This window comes from Typopeltis vanoorti, chromosome 16 (assembly GCF_054136105.1).
Source record: "Typopeltis vanoorti isolate ZY-2024b chromosome 16, IOZ_Tvanoo_1.0, whole genome shotgun sequence".
In the NCBI taxonomy this organism is placed as follows: Eukaryota; Metazoa; Arthropoda; class Arachnida; order Uropygi; family Thelyphonidae; genus Typopeltis; species Typopeltis vanoorti.
The window spans coordinates 35,102,101-35,128,718 of record NC_143564.1 but is presented as its reverse complement, the minus strand read 5'-3'; the positions used below and the strand labels follow the sequence as shown (position 1 = coordinate 35,128,718).

The 26,618-nt window shown below is 36.9% G+C and overlaps 1 protein-coding gene across 1 annotated transcript in view; it reads right to left on the bottom strand.

Moving 5' to 3' along the window:
• RhoGAP102A (Rho GTPase activating protein at 102A) overlaps positions 1-26,618 on the bottom strand; it is a 382,252-nt gene that overhangs the window by 273,908 nt on the left and 81,726 nt on the right. The window contains exon 3 of the mRNA XM_090406360.1: positions 17,239-17,395. Coding sequence (XP_090262486.1) covers positions 17,239-17,395 — 157 coding nt within the window. The remainder of the gene's footprint in view (positions 1-17,238; positions 17,396-26,618) is intronic.

Below are 26,618 nucleotides of genomic sequence, written 5' to 3'. Positions count from 1 at the left end.
CAGTTTGTTTTCTAATAATGCACAACTGGGAAGAGGGATAGTTGATGAAGATGATATAGAGATCCTGCAGGATGATTTAAACAGGTTTCAAATATGGACAAAGAATAATGGCTATCAGTTTAATTAGACAAAGTGTAATGTCTTTGAAAAGAAAAGATCACAAGCTGCATAATACATTGATGGAACTGGACTACAGGAAACTGATGAGGCTAGAGATATGGAGATTATTGTGGACATTGCAAAGGTGTCCAAGAACAGCTCATCAGATTATTTAGATGATTAAAAATGTGCTGACAAGCAGAGATATGAAGTTGTTAATTTTACTCTTTATAATGCTTTAATATAGCCACATTTGGATTACTGTGTACAGATCTTATCATTTTGTTGTTGATAATGTGAAGATAGTGGAGAGGATCCAGAGAACAAGAGACAAATGCTCACTATGAAAATAAGCTGAAGGTCTGTGGATTAAAAGGTTAATTGATAGACAAAAAAAAAAAAAAGGGATATGATAGAAATAAAGAGTAAGTCACTGAAGGGATTTTATAGAACTGATACAGAACATATGGTCACCACTGAAAATTATGTAAAGAGTGATTTTTCATGATTCACTACAAGTAGATTTGCTTGATTGTTAATTACCAGGTTTTTAACTCTATACAATTGTTTATTCATACTAGTTGTGTTTCTTCTACATGATTCACTGTCTATATGGCTAATAGCATCATCAGGAAATTGCTTAACATAAAAAACCCACAAAAATGAAACATTTTTCAATAGTACTTAATATCTATATATTAAAAAGACTGTAATGATAGTTTAATCACAAGTATCATTGGGCAATTTATGTGTAGTCTCTCCATTGTTGTTTAAACTCTGTATGTGATTGCTAGCATTGGAGAGGTCTTCAATGTTACACTGTAATTAATGATTTCCAGATGTTCTGAATGATTATTCCTTGATTTCTATTATTATTACTATTAACATCTGACCTCCATGGAGTCAGAAACAGTTCATGGGAGGTAATCACTACCACACAAAGCTCTTTCGACCATGCCTTAAACTGATTCAATGTGTCTACATTCACATGCATTCCACTCACCAATCACTCTCCATGCAAAGAACTTGTCATCACTCCTCTGCTCACATCTTCCTTATACAGTTTCCAGGTATGGCCTCTTGTTCTACCCCCCTCCCCTCTCCAATGTCACAAACTGATAACAATCTCTGACTAACTTATATCTTATTCATATACCCCCCCCCCTTCCTATTCATGAGGCTTTGCAATTTACATTCTCTTAATTTGTCCTCATACTCCACATTCCAAAGACCACTGACCACCTTTGTGAATCTTCTCTGGATCCTTTCTAACGTACCCTTGTCCCATAAAAACACAGACAAATCCATGCACAGTGATCCATATGAGGCCTGATCAAGGCTTTATACAATAGCATCATAATCACTTTATTTCTGCACATCAGAATCCAAAATTGCATCTTCTTCTCTCTTCCATCATCTATGTGGATGATGATGAGGCCGAATGAACTCTTTCCACTTCTGTCTGTCCCGGGAGAGCCCAAATAATTCTGCCCAGTTTGGTGTCACTTGTTGTGATTTGGTTTTCAGGTCCTCTTTTATTTTGTCCATCCATCTAATTCTGGGTCATCCTTTGGATCTTTTACCTTCCATCATTGTATTCAGGGCATCAGTTTTCAAAATTGCCTATACGTTCTTTATTGCAGATTTCAAAACTTCTCTTAGTCTGATTTACGTATATCTTTCCACAAAAGCACAGAAGCTTGTATACACCCAGATGTTTATAAAAATGGAACTTCTTTAGAGGGGCATAGAAAAACTTTGCCAGGTGTTGGTTGGTTTAAAGGCTGTTCCTGATGTTGATTGTCTTTAACATTTTGGTTATTTTTCTTGATGCACTGCCAACATATGGAACAGATACCATGCCTTTGTAATTAATTTCTGGTTTATCATGAGATTTATTTCTGGTTTGTCAGAAAATAAAAGTTTCTTTAATACTTTTTTTGAGTATTTATTTAGGAGGAATTGATGAAATAGCATGTTTAAAGCTCAATTTTCAAGGTTCTGATTATACTTAATTTTGGTGATGGAACAAGCTTGCTTGTAGGTACCTGCCTGTGGAGTTTCTTTCTCATATTCTGTGATATGAATGATAATCTAGGAATGGTAATTTTCTGTTCTTTTCTACTTCTAATGTGAATTTTGTTTTCATATGTTGATTATTCAGAAAATATAGAATTTCTCCCATGTCTTTGTGGGTGTATTTCCAGATGATAAAGATATAATCCACATACTTCCACCATACATATTATTTTAAGGTTACCTGTTCTATAGCTGATTCTTCAAATTTTTCCATTTATAAGTAAATATACAAGAGTTCAAATTCGATTGGTGAAATGACTTAACTTATATTTAGAATCCAGGAATTAATTGACTCAAGACCAAATAAAAAAATATACATTAGAATCAATAGATATGCTTGAACAACTCTTTCCTCCAAACATCTCTTCCAACTTCATTCTTCACTTGGGAAGGAAAATTTTACTACCTAATATATGGTCTTGCAATAGGCTCACCTCTATCACCTCCAATTGCAAACTTATACATGGAAAAATTTCAAGAATCAGCTATAGAACAGATAATTTTAAATCCATAGGTATGGTGGAGATATGTAGATGAAATCTTTATCATCACATGGATACACATCCACAAAGACTCAGAAGAATTTCTGTATTTTCTGAATGACTTCTGAAATCTTGACTTTCTACTTCACATTAGAAGTAGAAAAGAATGTTGAAGAATGGAAAATTTTCATTCTTGTCAACAAAAAAATCACTTGAGGATCATTATGGGGGGGAGAACCAGAGGTCTTCTAATGATAGATTATCATTAGAAGTTTATAGGAAAGAAACCCACACAGGCAGGTACCTACAAGCAAGCTCATTCCATCACCACCAACAAAAAATCAGGTATAATCAAAACCTTGAAAAATAGAGCTTTAAACATACTAAAAAATGATGATTTCAAACAAAAACAAGAACTTCAAATCCTATTTCATCAGTTCCTCCAAATTGAATACTCGAAAAAAGTACCTAAGATATTTTTATTTTCTGATGAACCATCCCGTGATAACCCAAAAATTAATTATCGTTATTATTACTCAAGACCTCATGGAGTCAAAGACTCATCTGGGAGGTCCTTTTATCACACACAGCTCATCATACCATGCTTTGAACACATTCAAACTCCCTGCAGACACCACACCCTCAGGCAAGGCATTCCAATCATTCACAAATCTGCACAAAAAAAACCTGCCTCTCACTCCCCTACTCACACCCTCTTTATACGGTTTCCAGGGATGACCTCTGGTTCTCCCCCCCAATCTCCCACTATTTTCTGTAGAACTTCTCCAGCATTGATCCTATAACAACCCCTTACCAACTTGTAGGTCAAATCTATCATATCTCCCCCTCTTTCTCCTGTACACCAGACTCTGCAAATTGCACCTCCTCAATCTTTCCTCATACTCAGCATTCCAGAGGTCAGAAACTACCTTGGTCAGTCGCCTTTGGACCCTTTCCAACATCTCCTCATCCTTCTGAAAACCAGGTGACCAAATCTGGGCACAATAGTCCATGTGTGGCCTAATCAAAGCCATATAACGGAACAAGAATCTCCCTACTTCTACACGTCAGTGTCCTCTGCATCATTCCCAGAAGCCTTTGTTGTGTTGTCTTCACAATTTTGGCTATACATCCCCTAAATTTCAGATCCTTATCCACTATCACCCCCAGATCTCTTATTTCTTCCACCTCCAACAATGTATCCTCACCAAGCATAAATTCTTCATCCAATCTTTGTTTTCCAAATTTTAAAACCGTACATTTTGCAACATTGAACTCACATCCCCATTTCCGTGCACAATCACTCGATTTATTCAAGTCTTCCTGCAAGGTCACAACATCCACACTACTCTTCATGATTCATTCCAATTTGGCATCATCTGCAAACAACTGAATATCTCCATCCAAATCTTCATCTATATCATTAACATACAAGTTAAACAGTAATGGCCCTAAAACAGATCCCTGAGGCACTCCACTAGTGACTTTCCTTTTTCTCAACATCGCTCCCCCATACAGAACTTGTTGATACCTATCAGACAACCAATCTCCAATCCAATGCACCAATCTAATATCCAACTCCATCCGCTCCAGTTTGACTATCAATTTATCATGAGGTACTTTATCAAAAGCCTTTGCGAAATCCAAGTATATCACTGTGTATCAAGGAAGCAGTCACTTTATTGTAATAAGTAAGTAGATTACTAAAACATGACCTCCCTTTAACAAATCCATGCTGTCCATCAAAGATGATACCATTGTTGTCAACCCAACTCTGGATCCTAGTTCTCACAAGCTTCTCCAACAACTTAACCTGACACACAGATAGACTTATCAACCAATCAAACCACAATCTCACCCAAGGTGAACTCTCGCTGCTAAAGAAAGGTTTGAACTATGTCATTGCTCCGAAGTCAGTAAACAAACTTGATATCATGTATCATATCGAGAGAGGTTTAAGATCCCTCCCCACCATTCTGGCTGATAAAATACGAATGGAAACATCGCGTATACTAAATTTAAGCAAAAAACTAAGCACCAACTTAAACAAAACCGAAAATCTAGCCCTTAAATCCTTAAAAAATAACCAAGACATTATAATCATGAAAGCAGATAAAGGCAATGCCACTGTCCTTTTAGACCGTACAACATACATTGAAAAAATGAACCATTTAATATCGGACCACAACACCTACCAAATGGTAAACTACAACCCCACAAAACGTAACAAAAAGAAAGCAACTGAATTAATCAAATCCATCCACACATGGCCCGAAGAAACAAAAAAAAAATTAATACCTCAGTATGCCCGTGTGCCCAGAATTTATGGCCTGCCAAAAATACACAAACCACGCACACCGCTTCATCCGATTGTTGAAGGAATTGACAGCCCAAATTATCACTTAGCCAAAAAATTAGCTGCCACACTCAAGGAATTGGTAGGTCAGTCCCCTTCCTACATAAAAAATACACAACATTTCATTAATAAAATTAAAAACATTACACTCAACGACCAAGATTTATTAGTCAGCTTTGACATAACTTCCCTTTCACCAATGTCCCGATCAATGACACGATCTTGCTCCTACAAAACATATTTCCGCATGACACCACAGCCCTCTTTGCCCACGTACTCCGCTCCGGATATTTCGTGTGGCAAAACAATTTTTACCTTCAAACAGAAGGTACAGCCATGGGCTCACCACTTTCTCCCCCAATAGCTAACTTTTATATGGAAGACTTTGAGCAACATGCTCTAGAGACAGCATGTCTAAAGCCCAAAATTTGGCTCAGATATGTCGACGATATTTTCGCCATTTGGCCCCACAGCTGCGAATCTCTAAATACATTCCTTAGCCACCTAAACAAACAACACAAATGTATCCAATTCACCATTGAAATGGAAAAAAACAACTCTCTTCCTTTCCTAGACACACTTGTCACACGTCTTCCCTCTAGCTGTCTCTCCTTCTTAGTTTACCGCAAACCTACACACACACAGGCCAATACATACACAAAAATTCGTACCACCATCCAACACAAAAACTAGGTGTCATAAGCACCCTTAAACACAGAGCCCTAACTATTTGTTCCAATGAACAGGCTCTAAACCAGGAATACTAGATCATCAACCAAACATTTATTAAAAATGGATACAGTAAAAAAACTATTCACAAGATCCTCCATAAAGATACCAGTAAGAACAAAAAAGATTTCAAGAATGCTATTACCATTCCTTATGTTAGATGCATTTCTGAAAAAATAGACAGAACACTTTGCAAATACAACATTAAAACCATCTTTAAACCCCCAAATAAGTTAAGACACCTACTCAGTTCTTCTAAAGATCCTCTTCCACACCTAGCACACCCAAGGGGTATACAAAATACAATGCACATGTAACATACCATACACAGGGGAAACAGGGCGAACTATCCCAATCAGACAAGACGAACACAAACGACACATTAAATACCTCCATTTTGGTAAAACTGGCCTTTCTGACCATGCACTCCAAACATACCACAGAATTGACTGGAAAAATACCATGTCCCTACACCGCACCAAAACCTGGTTTGAGAGAAAATTTAAAGAGTCATGTGAAATGCTCAAACACAACCCAAATCTCAACAAAAACGATGGCCTAATGATTTCAAGAATGTGGAGGACCCATCTACAACCTGTATAACAACCTAAACTAGCCTTAGAAAAATCCCACTACAAGAAGACAACCTGGTGAAGTGTTTGGAACATTCAACAGCAACTGAAAGAAATCATTTTATAACAATCAGAACTATCCAGAAGAATATTAATACATAAGGACTTTAGCAGTTTATTGTAGTTGTATTTATTTATTTATAATATATATATATTTTTTTTAATTAATTTATTTTATTTTATTTTTATTTTTCTTTTATTATTTTTTTATCACTAGAAGTCAGGCTAGGAAAAAGGATTTATTAACTACGTAGATTTAGTTTACCGGTATACAGGGCATTAGCATGTAGCCTTGGTTCCTTATACAGTTGTATTCTTCCGATGATGACCTTGATATAGGGGTCAAAACGTCAAGTTTTATGTTATTAGTAATTAATAAAATAATCTGTTCAACACGTGTATTTTTGTGTCCCTAAATTTACAACTATGAAACAATTTAACTGATTTTCAAACTTAGCAAAAATATAATAGACGTACTTACTTTACATGAAAAATTTACTAAACAACAATAAATATATTTTATAAAACAAAATGCAATAACACTGTAATGCACAAAATGAAATGATGCAAAATACACTAAAAAAGTATCAAGAAAGGGCCAATTGCAGTATGTGTAAACAAATTTACATCATCTAAAGTTTTATAGCTCATAAATAACCTATGTTTATTAATTTAATTCGATCTGCGTCAGTCTGACGCGCCGATAGTCTACCCCACATATATATGGTCCCTCAGCTGATTAATATGTTTATAATTTATAAACTATTATCTTTAAAATTTTATTTGTCTATCAAAAATCCAAAAATAAGTACACAATTAAAATCAAAGTCAAAAATTGTCCAAAGTCACTTAAACACAGAATACACAATACACTCAATATGTTTCACATTCAAACGCTGAAAAAAATGTAAGAAGTGCATATTTGGATAGAAGCTATTTCGTCTATCCAAATTCGAAGTGGAATTTAAGAAAACGAACATCGTAATATACACCAATGTTTCAAACTAAATATTTGGATAGATCAGTGTTTCTGAAACTTCAGATATCCGTGTACCCCTTCTTTCATTTTCATTATTACCAAGTACCTTTTCAAAATACCCTTATCAAAATAATAATAATAATAATATATAAAAATATATTTCATTGTAAATGTCTGTTTTATTTGAATTTAGATGTACATTTAAACAAAAAAAATATGAATTTTTTTAATAGAACAAAAGGATTTAGGCCTAGCATAGCCTGTTCCGGCCTTAGAAGTCATCGTTGAATCGTTTAAGAGGACGTCCTGGTTTTCTTTTTCCTAATGGCTTGTACTTTAAGGCTTGTTTTGGTAATCTTTCTGTTTTCATTCTTTGAACGTGTTCCATTCATTTATGTTTATATTTTTTAATTTTTTCTATTACTGGTTCTTGGTTTAATTCTTTCATAATTTCTTCATTTCTTTTGTGATCAAATAGGATATACTTTGCAGTTTTTCTCATAAACTTCATTTCTGCTGTTGTTAATTTTTGTTTGTCTTTTTGTTTTATTGTCCAGATTTCGCTTCCATACATTAAGATCGGTAGGGCTAATGTATTGTATACTTTTAGTCTGGTTTGTTTTTGAACTAGGTTTGGTTTAAATATAGAGTTAATTACACCTGTTATTTTTAAATATTTTGCGATTTTTAGGTTTATATCTTTTTCATTTTCATATGTGATCATACATCCTAGGTATTTAAATGAATTAGCCTGTTCTAAGATCTTGTTATCTATTACTATTTTAGTTCTTGCTGGATCTTGTCCTTTAAAGGCCGTAGTTTTTGATTTTTCTGTTGATATTATCATACCATAATCTTTGGATATCTCATTTAGATCTAAAATAGCTTTCTGTAGTTTATCTTCAGAATTTGTAATTATTATTTGGTCGTCGGCAAAGAGGAGAGTGTTTAAGGTTACTGTAGGAGAAAGTTTAATTCCTTGATGTAAATTTTTATTCCATTTTATTATTATTTCATTTAAGTAGATATTAAAAAGAGTTGCTGAGAGGACATCCCTGTCGGACCCCTTGGTTTATCTCACTTGTATATGATAGCTTGTGATTTAATCTTATTTGTATTTGATTATTTTTATATATACTTGTGATAGCTTTTAGGATATTATTTGGTATTTGTCTTTCTTTTAATATGTTAAATAATATGTTTCTTTTAACTGTCAAATGCTTTTTCAAAGTCAATAAATGCAATATGTGTTTCTAAATTGTATTCTCTTCTTTTCTCTATTATTAATTTTAGACAAAAGGCTGGGTCTATATATGATTGTCCTTTTCTAAATCCATTCTGCACTTCTAGAATAAAGTTTTCAGAATGTTTCATTAGTTTCCTATTTAAGATTCTGCTATATATTTTGTAACAGGAATTTAGTATACTGATACCTCTGTAGTTTTTAGGGTCATCTCTATTACCTTTTTTAAAGATAGGAATCACAATTGCTTTTTTTCCATTCTATTGGAGGATACCAGCTGAATAAATTTTATTTAAAAATAATAGAGTCTTTCTTTGAATCTTGTTCCTGCATATTTATATAGTTCTGAACCTAGTTTATCTTCTCCAGGTGATTTTCTGTTTCTTATTTCTTTCAGGCTGATTTCTAATTCTTCTTTAGTTATTTACTTTTCATTTTCGTTAATCGTTTGCCAGTTGTCTTTTTTAAATATTTGTCTCTCCACATTTCTGTGTAGTAATTTAGAAACTCTTCTAATTTCAATTCAGTGTTTAATTTTATGTTTTCTTTGGTATCTGCATTTAAGCGTTTTAACATTTTTACTCAATATAAATAATTTATCATCAATGGGAGGAGTTATACTGGAGGAAGTAGGGGAGACAAGAGATCTGGGGTTGATGATTGATAGAAACCTGAAGTTTAGGGGACATATTGCAAAGGTGGTGAAGGTAACACAGAGGATTGCTGCTATTATGAGAAGGACACTGACCTGCAGAGATAAGAGGGTTATCATTCCGTTGTATAAGTCTCTGATCAGACCACACTTGGACTATTGTTCTCAGATTTGGTCCCCAGGATTTGAAGGGGATAAATTAACTGTGGAAAGGATACAAAGACGGATGACAAAGATGGTTTCAGGACTGTACAAGGATAGTTATGAGGATCGGCTGAGAGAATGTGGACTGCAGAGTTTGGTGGATAGAAGAAGGAGAGGTGATATGATTGAGACTTTTAAACTGTTGAGAGGTGGTTACAGGGTTGACACTGGGGAGTTCTTTCGCTTGGTTGATCAGCGGGAAGGAGTGATGACAAGAGGCCATTCCTGGAAGTTACGAAAGGAAACTGTGAGCAAGAGGGTAAGGAGTGGTTTCTTTGTGTGGAGGGTGGTTGAGCCGTGGAATGCATTGCCTGATGGAGTGGTGGGAGCGAGAACGGTCAGTGGGTTTAAGGAGTGGTATGATAAACTTTGTGTTTCTCAGGGGGGGACTTCCCCTCGATGAGTCTTGACAGACTTTATGTCTTAGAAAGGACCTCCCTCGATGAGTCTTTTGACTCCTTGGAGGCCTGAATAATAATAATAATAATAATCAATGAGATAAGTGAAATTGTCTATTTCTACATCTGCTATATTGCTTTCTTTTGTGCGTTTTATAAATCCAGTCTTTAACCAATGATCCATACTTAAGAATTTGAAAACTATGAAAATTACCGTATTTACTTGACTATAACTCGCACTTTTTTACCAAAATTAAAGCTAAATATTCGTGGTGCGAGATATTCTTATTATTATTATTATTATTCAGGCCTCCATGGAGTCAAAAGACTCATCATGGGAGGTCCTTCCTAAGAAACACAAAGTCTATCAAGACTCATCGAGGGGAGGTCCCCCTTAAGAAACACAATGTCTATCAATACCACTCCTTCAACTCATTAACTGTTTTCACTCTCACCACTCCATCAGGCAATGCATTCCATAGTTCAACCACCCTCCATGCAAAGAAACCACTCCGCACCCTCTTGCTAACAGTTTCCTTTCATAACTTCCAGGAATGGCCTCTTGTCGTCACTCCTTTCCGCTGTTCAACCAAGCGAAAGAACTCACCAGTTTTAACCCTGTAACCATCTCTCAACAGTTTAAAAGTCTCAATCATATCACCTGTCCTCCTTCTATCCACCAAACTCTGCAGTCCACATTCCCTCAGCCAATCCTCATAACTATCATTGTACAGTCCTAAAACCATCGTTGTTATCCACTTTTGTACCCTTTCCACAGTTAATTTATCCCCTTCAAATCCTGGGGACCAAATCTGAGAACAATAGTCCAAGTGTGGTCTGATCAGGGTCTTATACAATGGAATGATAACTCTTTTATCTCTGCAGGTCAGTGTCCTTCTCATTATTGCAGCAATCCTCTGTGTTACCTTCATCACCTTTGTAATATGTCCCCTAAATTTCAGGTTTCTATCAATCATCAACCCCAGATCTCTTGTTTTCTCTACTTCCTCCAGTATAACTCCTCCCATAGAGTATGCAGCGTCCCATCGATATTTCCCAAACCTCAACACCTTACATTTTGCTGCATTAAACCGAAACCCCCATTCATTTGCCTATCTATCTAGCTTATTCAAATCCTCTTGCAGGGCTGCAGCATCTGCACTATTACTAATAATCCTTCCCAGCTTCGCATCATCTGCAAACAACTGAATATCCCCTTGAAATCCACTGACAATGACAGTGATATAAAGGTTGAACAATATACATCCCAGTACTGAGCCCTGTGGGAACCAACTTGTAACTCTCTGCTTCCTTGAAATTGCCCCACCATACACAACTCCGATGCCTATTGGACAGCCAATCCTGAATCCAGTTGACCAATCTGACATCCAGACCCATGTGCTGCAACCTAAATATCAGCTAATCATGTGGCACCCTGTCAAATGCCTTTGCTAAGTCTAAGAAAATGGCAGTATATGCCTTTCCCTCCTCTAATGCTCTTGTAACTTTATCATAAAAGGCTAGCATATTGCTAAAACAAGAACGCCCCTTCACAAATCCATGTTGACTCTCACAGATAACATTACCCTCATCTGCCCAATGCTGTATAAGGTCATTCACTACTTTCTCCAAGATCTTACTAACTACTGATGACACACAAACTAGCCTATAATCAGACACTTCCAGTCTGCTACTGCCCTTATGCATTGGCACTATATTACCTTCCTTCCATTCCATGAGCACCTTTCCCACAGCCAGACTTTCATTGAAAAGCCAGGTCAAAGGCACTGTCAGTTCCCTAGCACATTCTCTCAAAACTCGTGGTGAAATATCATCCAGTCCTACAGCTTTAATGACATCCAGAGTACTCAGTATTTGAAACAAACTCTCCTCCTGTACCTCTAAACCTCGAACCTGCCCTATCCCTCCAGCATTAAAACTGACTCCTCCAGGATGAAATACTCTAATAAAGTGTTCATTGAACAATTCTACTATGTCCTCTGCATCAGTCACTCTATTCCCATTTTTATCCCACAGTTTCATTTTTCCACAGTCATTTCTCCACCTATTGGCCACATATCTAAAATATTCCCTACGATTTTCTATGGATCTTAGGGCTAATCTCCTCTCATATTCCAGTTTTCTCCCTTACCATACTAGTCACTCTTCTGGCCTGTGTCTTATATGCTTCATGCATCTTCTCTTCACCTGTCTCCTTATATCTCTTCCATTGCCTCTTTTTCGCATGTAATTCCCGTCTAATATTGTTTGTCATCCACTTTACTCCAAATTGTGTCCTCTTGTTCACTCGTGGTATACAACTTACCATTGCTGCTAATAAATATTCTTTCATAATTTTCCACGCACTAATGATATCCCGACCTTCCAATTCCTCCCTCCATGAAACTTCCCCAAGTTGACGTCTTAGACTATTATAATCACCTGCCTTATAATTCCACATACATTCCTGTTTCTTTGATACTACTGCATGTCTATTCATTTTCCAAGTCAAAACCATATGGTCACTCTCTCCAACTGGAGGGAGAGATGTCATCTCAGTTATTATCAACTCTTCTGATGCTATAACCAAATCCAAAACTCTTGAATCTCTTGTTCCCTCTATTACATGTTGCCTAAGACATTTGTCCCTCAAGAATTCTAGAAATTTCATTCACTTGTTGCTACGTGCATCTTCCTCTCCCCAGTTTATACTACTGTAGTTAAAATCTCCCATAACAATCATTCTTCTTGCACTTGCCAAACTCAACTGTCTAAACATTTCCTGGTACCCACCCTCTGTGCTCCTGGGTCTGTAGCAACACCCCACTAAACATCCTGTCTTGCCCACCTCTACCTCACACCATATGCCTTCAAAATCATTAGTGTCACTGACTTCCAAAGTCTCCACTCTTAGAAGACATAGGTCGTCACTTATCATAAGCAGTACTCCACCACCACGCTTTCTCTTCCTATCCTGCCAAAAAATGCTGTACCCAGCAACTTCTATTCCTGTTATTATATCCCCTTCTGTCAACCACGTGTCAGTGATCCCAATAATTTTTGGCCAGGCTGATGCTATCTGCGCCACCAATTCCTCTCCCTTATTCCGGATACTCCTGGCATTAGTATAAAGCATATAAATGCCATTGTTTCTATACCCAGCATTATGCCCTCTAGACTCCACTGGGCTCAGTGTTACCTGATGTCGTCCCCCTTCTCCCAAGTACCCATTCCCACAGGAGGCCACCTCTGCTACCATTCTCCCTGGGACACACTGACTTGTTCAAAACAGCAATCTCTCCAGATGCCTGCATCCTTCCTCATTCAAATGTAAGCGGTCTCTCGCATACAGTTTCTTTCTGTCCTCAAACGCACTCCAAGCATCTACATATTCCAGTCCTCTCTTGTCATACATTCTAGCTATTATGTCATTCATTATCACTGCTCTTCTGCTCAGCTCGTCATTATCATACCTAGGCAACACACACACTATCTTTCTTCTCTGTGTCTTCTTTCATACCACCTCAAGCAAGAATCTCATATCTCTCGCTGTCCTATTTACACCACCACTCAAGTCATTTGTTCCCACCATCACAATCATCTCATCCACCCTTTCACCTCTCTTAACTGCCAAAGCAACACTTTCTATCGTTCCTCCTGGCAAACACTCCTCACACATCCTATCAATGAAAGTTCATTGATAGGATGATTTCATGATTCATTCCCATACCTCTCTTTCATTCCGTCTCTCGTACTGTTTCCATTCTCTCCTCTTCTAGCACTCCCATACTGCTCTCTCTCATTCCATTCTCTCCTGCTGTTTCCATTCTCTCCACTTCTAGCACTCCAATGCCTCTCTCTCATTCCATCTCTCCTACTGTTTCCATTATCTCCTCTTCTAGTACTCCCATACCTCTCTCTCATTCCATCTCTCATACTGTTTCCATTCTCTCCTCTTCTAGCATTCCCATACCTCTCTCTCATTCTATTTCCATTCTCTCCTCTTCTAGCATTCCCATACCTCTCTCTCTCTCATTCTGTTTCCATTCTCTCCTCTTCTAGTACTCACATACCCCTCTCTCATTCCCTCTCTCCTACTGTTTCCATTCTCTCCATTTCCATTTCCACATCCAATTTCATTCTCTCCTCTTTTATCAGTTCCAAATTTCTCTCCTCTCCTATCATTCCCAAAACTCTCTCTCTCCGATTTGCCTTGAATTTATCTCTTCCATTCTCCAAATCTCATCTTTGATACTTCTCCCAAGACATTCCACCTCCTCTTTCTGCTCCTCTATCTCCCTCTGCAGGTCAGTCACTCTTAATCGAAATTCACTCTCCAACAAAACCATCTCCTAAACTTTCACAGACACTCACGCCTTCTACACTATCAACTATTATTTTCTCATTCATATTTTTTTCTTCATTCTCTCCTATCACACTACTCATCTTACTGTATTCATTTCCCATTCCTGGAGCAACAAGGTCGGTTGTTAAGATATCTACTACATTTATTTCCTCTCACTGCCTGCACTTTACGCACACACGCACCCCCCCCATCCCCTCAGAAGCCAGACATCCAATTCCCGAGACACATACATGCCGCAAGTACTGCATGCCACAAACTCCCTTATATATTGCTTATAATGGAGTGCTTAAATGGCAGAGGACTTGGCAACATGCCATTTGTGACTGCAGCTGAATCCACCATCATTCGTTACTGCTGAGGGAGTAACGAATGAAATCTAATAAGTGGGTTCCAAAATGTTTAGTTTTAGTATGTATGACTAGCGTAATCGTTAATTATTCAATTGTGGGGATTTTCGAAAAATAAAGTTTTCAGAAAAAAAAAAATGAAAATGGGTATGACTTACTAAGAAGCTTCTATTCTCCATCACTTCTGTCTTCGAGAGCGGTTTCCTTGTGTGCAATCAAAGTTATCTACCCAAATAGAGTCATCTTCTTTCCCATTATATCAAGCAAAAATTACCAGTAATTTAAGATTTGAGATATGCAATGAACAATCCTTGCCAAATTACTAGTGAGAAGTGAAAGATGTGCGCGATTGTAGGCCAGTAGAGAAAAAGCAACTATTAAGAAGTGCATATAATTGGTGCGGTATTAACAAAAGATCACGCGATCCAAACAAAACAAGCTGACAATTGAATTGAAATGCTAATTCTCTTAAACCGATTTCCATAATATCGAAATGCATTCACTATATATTTCTTAGTTCATGATGGGGTAGTGTCAAGCAAAACCATATGTTGCACCTGCAACGTGGTTTGCTCCAGTCTATACAGCAGTTTCTGTTGGAGGGGAGATGTGATTATTAGTTAATGTTTATATATTCCCAGTTGTCTCTAATTGCACTATTTGTTGAGAAATATATTACACAGTCTGCAAATGTCTGTGAACCTTATTCAGTGACATGATAAAACTAATTGTTTCTGTGTTTCTGCAGTACATTTGCTGTTGTGGAGAGCATATTGTTTACTGCATGGAGCGATAACTCACTCCCTGCAGAATATATATATATATATATATATATAGACTATAAAATTTTATGAAATTCACATCGTATGATATTTTATGGGTTGTTTCCTTAAGTATCTAATAAGTGGGTTCCAAAATGTTTAGTTTTAGTATGTATGACTAATTTTTTAATTTTTCAATGGGAACTTGTGCCTTTTTTTATTTGGTAAACTAAACGCTGTATTTTTGTAAAATATCTTGTTGCTGTAATACGGCTGAACGAGTGCCCTTATTAAGCAGCACTGTGAGACAGGCTGCCTCTATGCTACACCCTATTGATGGTACTGGGCAAAGCACAGCATAAGAATAAATTCATGGTCTGTCTTAAACTAACAATTTCCACTAAAAATATAATAAACAATCGAGAATATTTATACAATTTTCGCTGAGTCGATGCTTATGCTCCCTGAATGATAACAAGAGCAAGCATGAATTTCAAGACCAGCATTTGCCCCTGTTGTGATTAAACTATCATTCCAGTGTTCTCAACTTACAGATATTAACTGCTGTTGGAAAATGTTTATTTTTTGTCATTTTTTATGTTAAGCAACCTCCCGATGATGCTGTTAGCTATACTGACAGCGAAACATCTAGGGAAAAATACAACTTGTACAAATAAGTAATTGTATAAGAGTTAAAAACCTGGCAATTATCAATTATGTAAGAGTGTGGTTAGCAGGGGTGTGAGGACTAGATTTTTTTGTTTGAAGAGTGATGAATTGATGGAATGGGTTGCTAGAGATGGTTCAAGAATGATGCTTTTTCAGTGAATGAGTTCAAGGAGAGGTATGATAAGTATCATTTGAATAATGGCTAGTCCTCACACTAAGTCTTTGACTCGCTATAGATGCCCATGGAAAAAAATAATAAATAATAATAATATACTAATTGAATGTTGATGAGTAGTGATTTGTCTTTTCATGATTATATTTTAGTGAAATTAAAAACAAGGTTCACTATGAAAAAGCATTACATCATTTTTAACTTTAAAAAGTCTGTTGATATTATAAAACAAGTCATTAGGAATAAAAAAAAAAAACATTTAAATTCGGAAAAGGAATGCTACCAAAAAAAAAAAAACGTAGGTTGTATGTAGACACTGTACATAACACAGTGACTAATAGTGATTGTCAAGGCTTAGGAACCTCCATTTCTTCAACTTCACTTCATTCCTGAGAGAGAAAGTGGATGTGGTGCTGAAGTTAATGGACCATACTGGGGGAAAAAAAGTGAGTAAAATAACACACAGAACATTTGGATACTGAAAAATACACTCATGAGTAGGTATAAGTTATTGTCTCTTTATAAAGCTTTGACATGAAATGCACCTATATTACTGTGCTCAGATTTGGCTGCCCAGGTGTCTTCAGGGATGAAGATGAAGGAGATCCAGAGCCAAATGACATGACACGTCTGTGGACTGTTTCCTGGAAGAATAGAATGAAGGTTTGTTGGTTGTAAAATTTAGTTGACAGGCAGAAAAGCAGGAATAAATATGATAGAATTTCAAGTTACCAAGAGATATTTATAAGATGGCACAAAAGAAAATTTTCAGGATATGAGAGGAAGGGAGAAGAGAACAAGTAGTTACCTCTAGAAGTTGAGCAAGATTGTAGTGTTAGCAAAATGAGGACTACTTTTGACTGGAGAGTGACGAACAAGTGGAATGGGTTGCCAGGTAGAATAATGAGCAATATCAATGAATGAATTTAAGAAGCAGTATATTAGGTAATGATACGGCCTCCTACAGTTGATCCTAAGACTCAAGTGAGATGCCAGAATAATAATAATGTATAATAATAATGAGAAAAACATTTACATAATTAACATAAAATTATATCTTTGTCACTAACCTTTAGGAATTTCTATTCGACAGCCTAAATTCAATTCCTGAAGTTTCACTACAGCTACTTGTTTAAGAGCTTGTCTTTCAATCTCAGAAAGTGCCATTAGACTACAGGAAGTTAAAAGCACATGATGGCTATTTGGTGTTTTCCACTTGCAGTCACCCTGACAATAGAGTATATATCACTAAGATAAGAGCTAACTCAGAGTATCACATTAGTAATATCAGTATAACTAAATGATGATGAGGTCAAAAAAAAAAAAAAACTAGACCTCACACATTTCTTTGAGAATTTCAGACTTCACTGGCATAATATTAATGTGCTAATATCAGTGGCGAATTCTTCATGTTGCTGCGCAAGCTCATTAATTGAGAAAGAAGTAATATTTATTTGTTAATAAATGTATGCATTTCTAAGCATTTTATTTAGGCTTTTATTTTTGTATACAAGATGTCTTAAGCTTGTGCGGCAATAATTGAGCTTTGTGTTGGGTATCGAAGGCTGATGCTTGCTCATCTAGTCAAAGCTACCTTGGCTTGCTCAGTTGTACAAGCTTCCAGGTCCTAGCTGCAGCACTGTGATTTCATGTATATAGTGCATAGCCATTTCTGCTGCCTTCTTAAACACAGGCCACAAGCAGTGAAAGTAGCTCTAGCCAGTGAGCTTCAGATAGCCTTTACAAGTGTGCGTGTTGCTTGGGAAAATTAAGTTACAACCAACTTTTTATGATGATGTTATTGACAGTTCATAAAGAAGAACTGTAAGATTGAATATGTATTAAAGTAGGTCAGCTAAATTGAAAAAGATAAAATATCATTTGTAAAATAAATGTTGTATTTGTATGATTAAGTGTACATAAATTACTAGATATATAGTTTTAAATGGTCAGTAATTCATTATTCCGCTAATCAGACTTCAATCACACCTCTCACTCCCTGAATGATAACAAGAGCAAGTGTGAATTTCAAGACCAGCATTTGCCCCTGGTTAATATTAATTAGTATATGTTAGTGTGTTATAATAATAATTATATTTTAATTCACATAATCATTACACATAATATCAGAATTACTGCATAGAGTAATTGATGATGGGTGAACAAGAGGTCATCCCTGGAAAAAACTATTAAAAGGTCACAAGAGTAATGAAGTGAACAGGAAATTTTTTTTTTGCATGGCAGGTGATGAATGGCAGTGGAATGCACTGCCAGAGTGGGTAGCGAATACTCTAAGGTTAAAGAGGCAAGGTATGACAGTTATTGTGGTACATAACAGTTTGACCTTCCACAATGAGTCTTTGAACTCCACAGAGGCTTTGAAGCAAACAAATACTATATCCTTTCCTTCATGGTTACACGGTGATCAGCATACATTATACAAATTATGGAAACAACTATCGTGTTAAAGTAAAACTTCAGTATAATATAAACCGAAATAATCACTTAATGTTTCCACCTTCACATGAAGGTCATCATCTGGAGTATACACATATATACAAAGAAACAAGTTATACTACAATCTACATGGTATGCCAAAGTTACATTAATTTGGTCAACTGTTAAAACTACTGTCCTGACCTCTAGTGGGAAAAAAAACTTACTACCTTAATGCTAGAGTCCTGTTATAATTATATATTTGGTTACAATAAAAAAAATTAAGCTAGAGAACAACATGCTCTCACATAATTACTCATATGGAGGAGATAACGATAGTATAAAAGCAGTAACATTTTTATGCTTTATACTAATGCCAGGAGTATCCAGAATAAAGGAGATGAATTGGTGGCACTTATAGTATCAGCCTGGCCAAAAATTATTGGGATCTCTGAGACGTGGTTGACAGAAGATGATATAATAACAGTAATAGAAGTAGCCAGGTACAGCATTTTTTGGCAGTATAGGAAGTGAAAACAGAGTAGCGGAGTACTGCTTATGATAAGTGAAGAGTGGAGGCTTTGGAAGGCAGTGACAATGGTTTTGAAAGAATATGGTGTGAGGTGCATAGCATATGGTGGGCAATACATGATATTTAGTGGGGTGTTGCTACAATGCTTGTAGCAACACCACACTAAATATGGTGGGTGGGGATCAGCAGAACATCTCCTGTTCCCCACCCTCTGTACTCCTTGGCAGTACAGAGGGTGAGGAGCAGGAGATGTTTAGGCAGTTCAGCTTGGCAAGTGCAAGAAGAATGATTGTTATGGGAGATTTTAACTACAGCAGTAAAAGCTGGGAAGAGAAAAATGCATGTAATAATAAGGGAATGGAATGTCTAGAATTCTTGAGGGACATGTCTTAGGCAACATGTAATAGAAGGAACAAGAGGTTCAAGAGTTTTGGATTTAGTCATAGCATCAGAAGAGCTGATAATAATGAGATGACATCTCTCCCCCCAGTTGGAGAGAGTGACCATGTAGTTTTGACTTGGAAGATGAACAGACATTCAGGAGTATCAAAGAAAAGGGAACGTATGTGGAATTATAAGGCAGGTGATTATAATAGTCTTGGATATCAACTTGGGTTTTGAAAGCAAGTTGATATCCAAGGGTCAGTTCCATGGAAGGCAGAATTGGAAGGCCAGGATATCATTAGTTCTTGGGAAATTGTGAAGGGGTATTTGTTAACAGCAATAATAAGCTGTATTCCACGAGTGAAGAAGTCATCACAATTTGGTGTAAAGTGGAGATGACAAACAATATCAAACAGGAACTGCAGGTGAAAAAGAGGTTATGGAAGAGATATAATGAGAGAGGTGGAGAGCAGATGCATGAAGATTATAAGACTCTGGTCAGTAGAGTGACCAGTATAGTGAGGAATACAAAACTGAATATGAGAAGAGATTGGCCCCAAGATCCAAAGAAAATCCTATGGAATTTTTTAACTATGTGGCCAGTAGGAGGAGAAATGATTGTGGAAGAATGACATTGTGGGATAAAAATGGGAATAGAGTGACTGATGCAGAGGACATAGTGGAGTTGTTCAATGAGCACTTTATTGGAGTATTTCATCCTGGAGAAGAAGGTTTTAATACTAGAGGGATAGGGCAGGTTCAGGGTTTAGAGGTGCAAAAAGAGAGTGTGTTCCAAATACTGAGTACTCTAGATACCAGTAAAGCTGTGGCACTGGATGGTATTTCACCACAAGTTTTGAGAGAATGTGCTAAAGAACTGACAGCTCCGTTGACCTGGCTCTTCAATAAAAGTCTGGCTGCGGGAAAGGTACCCAAGAAACGGAAGGAAGGTAGTGCTGCTGCACAAGGGCGGTAGCAGACTGGAAGTGTCTAATTATAGGACAGTTTGTGTGTCATCAGTAGTTGTTAAAGTCTTGGAGAAATTAGTGAGGAACTATATACAGCATTGGGCAGATGAGGATAATGTCATCTGTAAGAATCAACATGAATTTGTTAAGGGGCACTCTTGCTTTAGTAATATGATTGCCTTTTATAATAAAGAGACAAGAGCAGTTGATGAGGGGAAAGGCATATACTGCCATTTTTTTGGATTTTGCAAAGGCATTTGATAGGGTGCCACATGATAAGCTGATACTTAAGTTGCAGTACATGGGTTTAGATGTCAGGTTAGTCAACTGGATTCAGGATTGATTATCTGATAGGTATCAGAGAGTTGTGTATGGTGGGGTAATATCGAGGAGGCATAGGGTTACGAGTGGGGTTCCACAGGGCTCAGTACTGGGACCCGTATTGTTTAACCTTTATATCAGTGACATTGTCAATGGATTTGCAAGGGGATATTCAGTTGTTTGCAGATGATGTGAAGCTGGGCAGGGTTATTAGTAATAGTGCAGATATGGCAGTCCTGCAAGAGGATATGAATAAACTGGATAGATGGGCAAATGAATCGGGGTATCAGTTTAATGTGGCAAAATGTAAAGTCTTGAAGTTTGGGATACATCAATGGGAGGCTGTATACTCAATTGGAGGAACTGTACTGGAGGAAGTAGGGAGAGACAAGAGATCTGGGGGGAGATGATTGATAGAAAACTGAAATTAAGAGATCATATTGCAAAGGTGGTGAAGGTAACCCAGAGGATTGCTACAATACTGAGAAGGATGCTGACCTGTAGTTATAAAAAGAGTCATGATTCCGTTGTCTTGGTATCTTTAAAGTACAGTACAAACAAGGTAAAAAAAACTTCCTACATCTTTCTCTCATCCTGAAATTTTTATTTAACAAGGTCAAGTACCTTGTGGCAACTCATATATGTAAATATAAGTTCTGCATTACTTCAACCTTGGTATCACCACCTCTGGGTCTGGCTCCCACTGACGAAACCTCAATGAAGGTCAAAACTTGTCTGGGTAGTGACCCTTCCCATAATACATAGCATTATACATGTCCATAAGGATATGTGCTTTGTATTATAGGATACTTAGACAAGTGATCAGAGTTTATGCCACCTTTACCACGAGTTGCCTCAGACCTGAAAATACTTCATGTGCAAACTTGGCTTGCTTGCTTGTTTGCTTACTTGGGAAAAAAAGGATTAAAACCAAGTATATAAAAATATCTTGGTATCTTTAACGTACAGTACACCCAAGGTAAAAAACTTCCTACATGATAGCAAACAGATCTGTTATCATTTCTCCATTACTTTAGACGGCAGTGAGGCGAGAGCAACACATCAACAGTTTAATAGTCGATACTTATTCTCCATATTTGCAATCAGCTGAATATGGACTTGTTTCATATTGTGGGGTGGATGCCAGCTGAGTATAATGCAGTGTACAGATGATAAAAGTCAGGTGTTAGTTGAGGAGCATATCTCTGCTCACTGGTGAGATACCATCCAAGTTATTCAAGATTCTTCGGTATCCAAATTATTCACTTCTGATATCTTTCTAGCAGAAGGCCACAATAATGACAGGTCAACTTTATTTTCAGATGATGTTGCAATAGTGCCATCTGGGAGAAAAAGAGAGAGAGAGAGAAGGGGGAGAGAGAAACTGACAGAAATTATGCTTGCTAATTGAGCCAAAAGTCAAGTTTTCTAAAGTTATATCTTTCAAAATTAGCTTTGATAAGTGATATGTTTGTTTTTCAATTGTTTCAAGCTTCAGTGTAAGCTGTAAATAAAGCAGGTGTTTGTCTCAAGCAGCTTGCAATATAAAGATTTTTTTTTTTTTTTTTTTTAACTGCCTTGACACACTTCTTGGAAAACCATGACTTGGATACCAGGTGGGAATTTTGAACAGAGTTGGGAATGAGGATCCTTATTCCAGCATGGACAATTTTTCTAACACAATCACAATAAGTACAGTATCTCAATCTGTGGAGTAGAAACAGTAGTTGACGTATGGTCTTGGAGGTCTTCCTGCTTGGCACTATTGTAGTGCCAGATGATACAAGGTTGTGAACAGCTGAGGGGTGGAAGTTCTAAAGATGAAATTGTATGAGATCATGATCTGAATTACCAAGAATTACTTACAAACCTAAATATGCCCTGCATCTTAACACTATTCCCATATTTACAGTGACAAACCTCATTGAAAATTAATGAAGCTATTCAGAAGAAAGGTTCAGCTCTTTCAATGACTCATTCCATTCTCCATCATAAGATGGCCTATTTATGTTTTTGCTATTGGTATATTATGAATGGCTATGTTCAGCTAAAGTAAGATTTATATTTTCTTCAGTGTGTCCAAACCTGAAATGTATCAGGGCTTTTTCTACAGGTTACAATAGTCAGTGAACCCAGATGATCAAAATTAAAAAGTAAAACGTAATACGAGCAGCAGTAGTAAAAAAAGAAAGAAAATTAAACTTGATCCCTCACATCCAGTGCTGGTAACAGATCTGAAACAAAAAGACAAATATAACGACATGAAAGTAATATACATACTTAGCTGCAAATTAGTTTGAGAGTGTCAGTGACAGAATTTATCCGTATACAGGAGAATAAACTGTGTTTCATTATGCATTGTAAAATTCGTCTTTATATCGTTAATGCTTGTTGTTATTAATTACCTTAACTAATTCTTGCTCGTCTGCGCCCTTGTCAGATTTGCTGTTGTTCCCTTCGTGACTTCGTTTTAATACTCTCTTATGTGAATTTTCTATCTCTGAGGGTCTTTAACATGCTATGTCTTTTCATTCTTAAGTAACTTATTATAAATTCAATTTACGTTAGTTTCAATGCAGTCTCATAGCTCGGTCTAGGCCATGAATCAGTCCAATCGGCAGTGCACATGTATCAGCACATCAAGGGTCTGCCGTGGCTTAACGCCAATTCCTTTGTTCTGCACTGGTGCTAATTCCCTTTCAGGCTTAGAGAAATTTATTTTTAGCTGCGCCACTATATGTCTTAGATAGTTGAACAATGCAATATCAAGGAATTAAGTTTTAGCTTAGCACACTACAATGTGTATCTTAACCAAAACTATTAATTACTTAGATCATCTAAAATAAAATTTGCTTTGCAGTCATAGCCTTCTTTACTTTTATTCCCTCCCTGCCTTGGTTCTACTTTTATGAGCGGTTCAAGAGGAAGAAAATCAGGCAAGCCAATAAATTAACATAACAAAAAAACATTTAATCATCAATTTCACAAAAGTATACAGATATGAATCACTTCAAGCATATTATTATATCAATACTAAAGCTCTAGAGTACTCTGTTAATTACTTTAAATTTTTACACATTCTCTAAGACATTAATTAAGGATTACAGTTCAATTACAGAGCAATCTTATACTCCGATAACAGCATTTCTGGAAGAGATTTGCACTCGACATGGTGAAAATATCTCTAAAGCAATTCTACATAGTTCTTCAGCTTAAAGCTCAAACTTTTTCTAATTTCTTGAGTAAGAACACTAAAGTCCTTTCACTATTCAGTCTTAGCAATATAAAAGTCCATCACACTAGCAATACATGATTCTCTCAGTACAGTTATAAAATATATCAAAAGTCTCCTTTACCCAGGCGTGAAGAGATACTTGGCCTTCTACATGTGCGTCCAGGCAGCACATCCTTGGTCTCATCCTAATTCTTATGAGACTTCATCTACGCAAATCTGCAATGGGCTCGGGTAGGGAACATCTTCATGGAAGTGACAGTGTAGGTTCACAGCTCTCAGGTCATTCAGCTCAGCATGGCATTCTATTCTCCGATGGGGTCCTTGCTGGATCGGGAACTTTGCTCTGCTTGGCTACAGGTTGACTCTCGAACTTCCCTGGACACATCCACGTGGCCTTCTGACCTCCGCATGACCTCCTGACTTCGTTGACCACTCCGTTGAATAAAAGGACCAAGAGAGCTCTGTAGGTGCCACAACCGATTTTATATTGCGCGCCCTATGGTTTTCTTCCTACGTCACTCTTTTTCTTCACTGTGTATGGCACTTACTTCTCCCTGGCAACTAGCGCCATACCGTACTCTACTCTGGTGAGCTTCCTGGAGAAACTCGCATGCTACTCTGCCTTGCTTATGTGTTTTGCTTTGGGCCATTTCCTTTTATAAGCCGATTACTTTGTTCTTCCTCTAGTACACAATTATTTATAGAAAGCACACAGTTATTACATTAGGAAATTTGCAAAAATTATCTACAATTAAATGACTCGAAACAGTATGTACAAAGAAAAAGGAACTATGTTGGTAAGTTAACATCATCTTATTTAGTCTGATAAACCAATACTGACTCTGGGAATGATATTTCGTGTTAAATTCTGAATGGAGCACTTATAGGTTCAATCTTCTTTCATTCAGAAACAGCATGAAATCTTCAGAAAAAATACATGAATAGATAATCACCTAATAAAAGTTATACTGCTTGTTTGAATTTTAACCATATATCTTAGTTCCAGGTAACATTATTATTATTATAGGCAATTCCAAGGAGTCCTTAGACTCATCAAGGGAGGCCCTAAACATCATGTCAAGAACTATTCAGCATTTGCACAGTATCTATCATACTTTGCTTTTAACTCATTCACAGTCATGGCACCCACAACAGACTCTGGCAGCTTATTCCACTCATTCATCACTCTCTGAGTAAAAATACCTAGTTCTAACACCCAAACAAAAAACCCTTTCAGTCGTAAGACAGAATTAAATAATCCCGTGACATAGAAATAATTCTACACCACCAGCAAATACTCTAATTGAGCTACTACAAAATGGTAGCTGTGATACCACCACAAGTAATCCCATACTGCAGATATTAACTGCACTACCAGCAATCTTAATATTTATTTTAAAAATAAAACAGCGCTAGTGGGGACAAAACCACCACTAGCACTAGTAATATAAAATCAAAGTGAAAAACAAACAAAAGAAAATCAAAGTACTTATCTTGCTAAAATCTGAGATGTCATCAGTGGGAGCCAGACTGAGAAGCGATACCAAGGTTGAAGTGATGCAGAAGTCATATTTCCATACACAAGTATGTCTAAAGGTGTCACACCTACTCCTAAAACACTCCGGATTAGAGATTGATTTTGAAAGTATTTTCATTTGGTTATACTATAAATTAAAGATGACAAGAAATTATATTCTTGCTTTCATCCTTTATCCAGGTGTAAGCGAAGAAAGTTTGCTAAGTGAAGTCACTTCAAGACTGGGCTACTTGAATACAGAGACAGATGACTTCACATCAATTGCATTAGTATCCCATAATGCACTGCAAATATCCTTATGGACATGTATAATGCTATGCATTATGGCATCTTTAATTTATAGTATAACCAAGTGAAAAACTTTCAACATCTATCTCTAATCCAGAGAATTTTAATAATAGGTGTGGCACCTTTAGATTACTCAAATATGGAAATATTAGTTCTGCACTACTTCAAAGTTGGTATCACTTCTGGGTCTGGCTCCCACTGATGAGACCTCCCATTCCATTCATGTGACGTCTCCTATCTACGAGGTTGACTATGATGATGTGAACTCATGGTTAACTACGGGCGTAACGACATGTGGTGAGGACCCTATCTCTTCCACATATTGTCATAAGTATCCATGGCTGTAAATCCGTGTGTGTGTCCACGGGGCCAATTTGCCTATTCTGAGGGACGAAAAACCCTCCACCTTCGTATGAGACTGACTAACTACCTTTAATTGAAAGAGACCAGATAAACGTTCCTCACTTCTTGGTTGGGAATCGAACCCAGGTCTCTCTGACCAAAGGGCTTCATCTATATCTACTGAGGCTCTGATGAGACTCAATAAAAGGTTGAAACCAGTCTGGGTAGTGGCCCTTCTCATAATGCATAGCATTATACATGTCCATATTGATATGTGCATGGAATTATGAGATACTAAGTCATCTGCCTCTATATACAAGTAGCCCAGTCATGAAGCGACTTCACGTAAAAACTTTGTTTGCTTACACTTGGATAAAGGATGAAACCAAGAACATAACTTCTAGGCA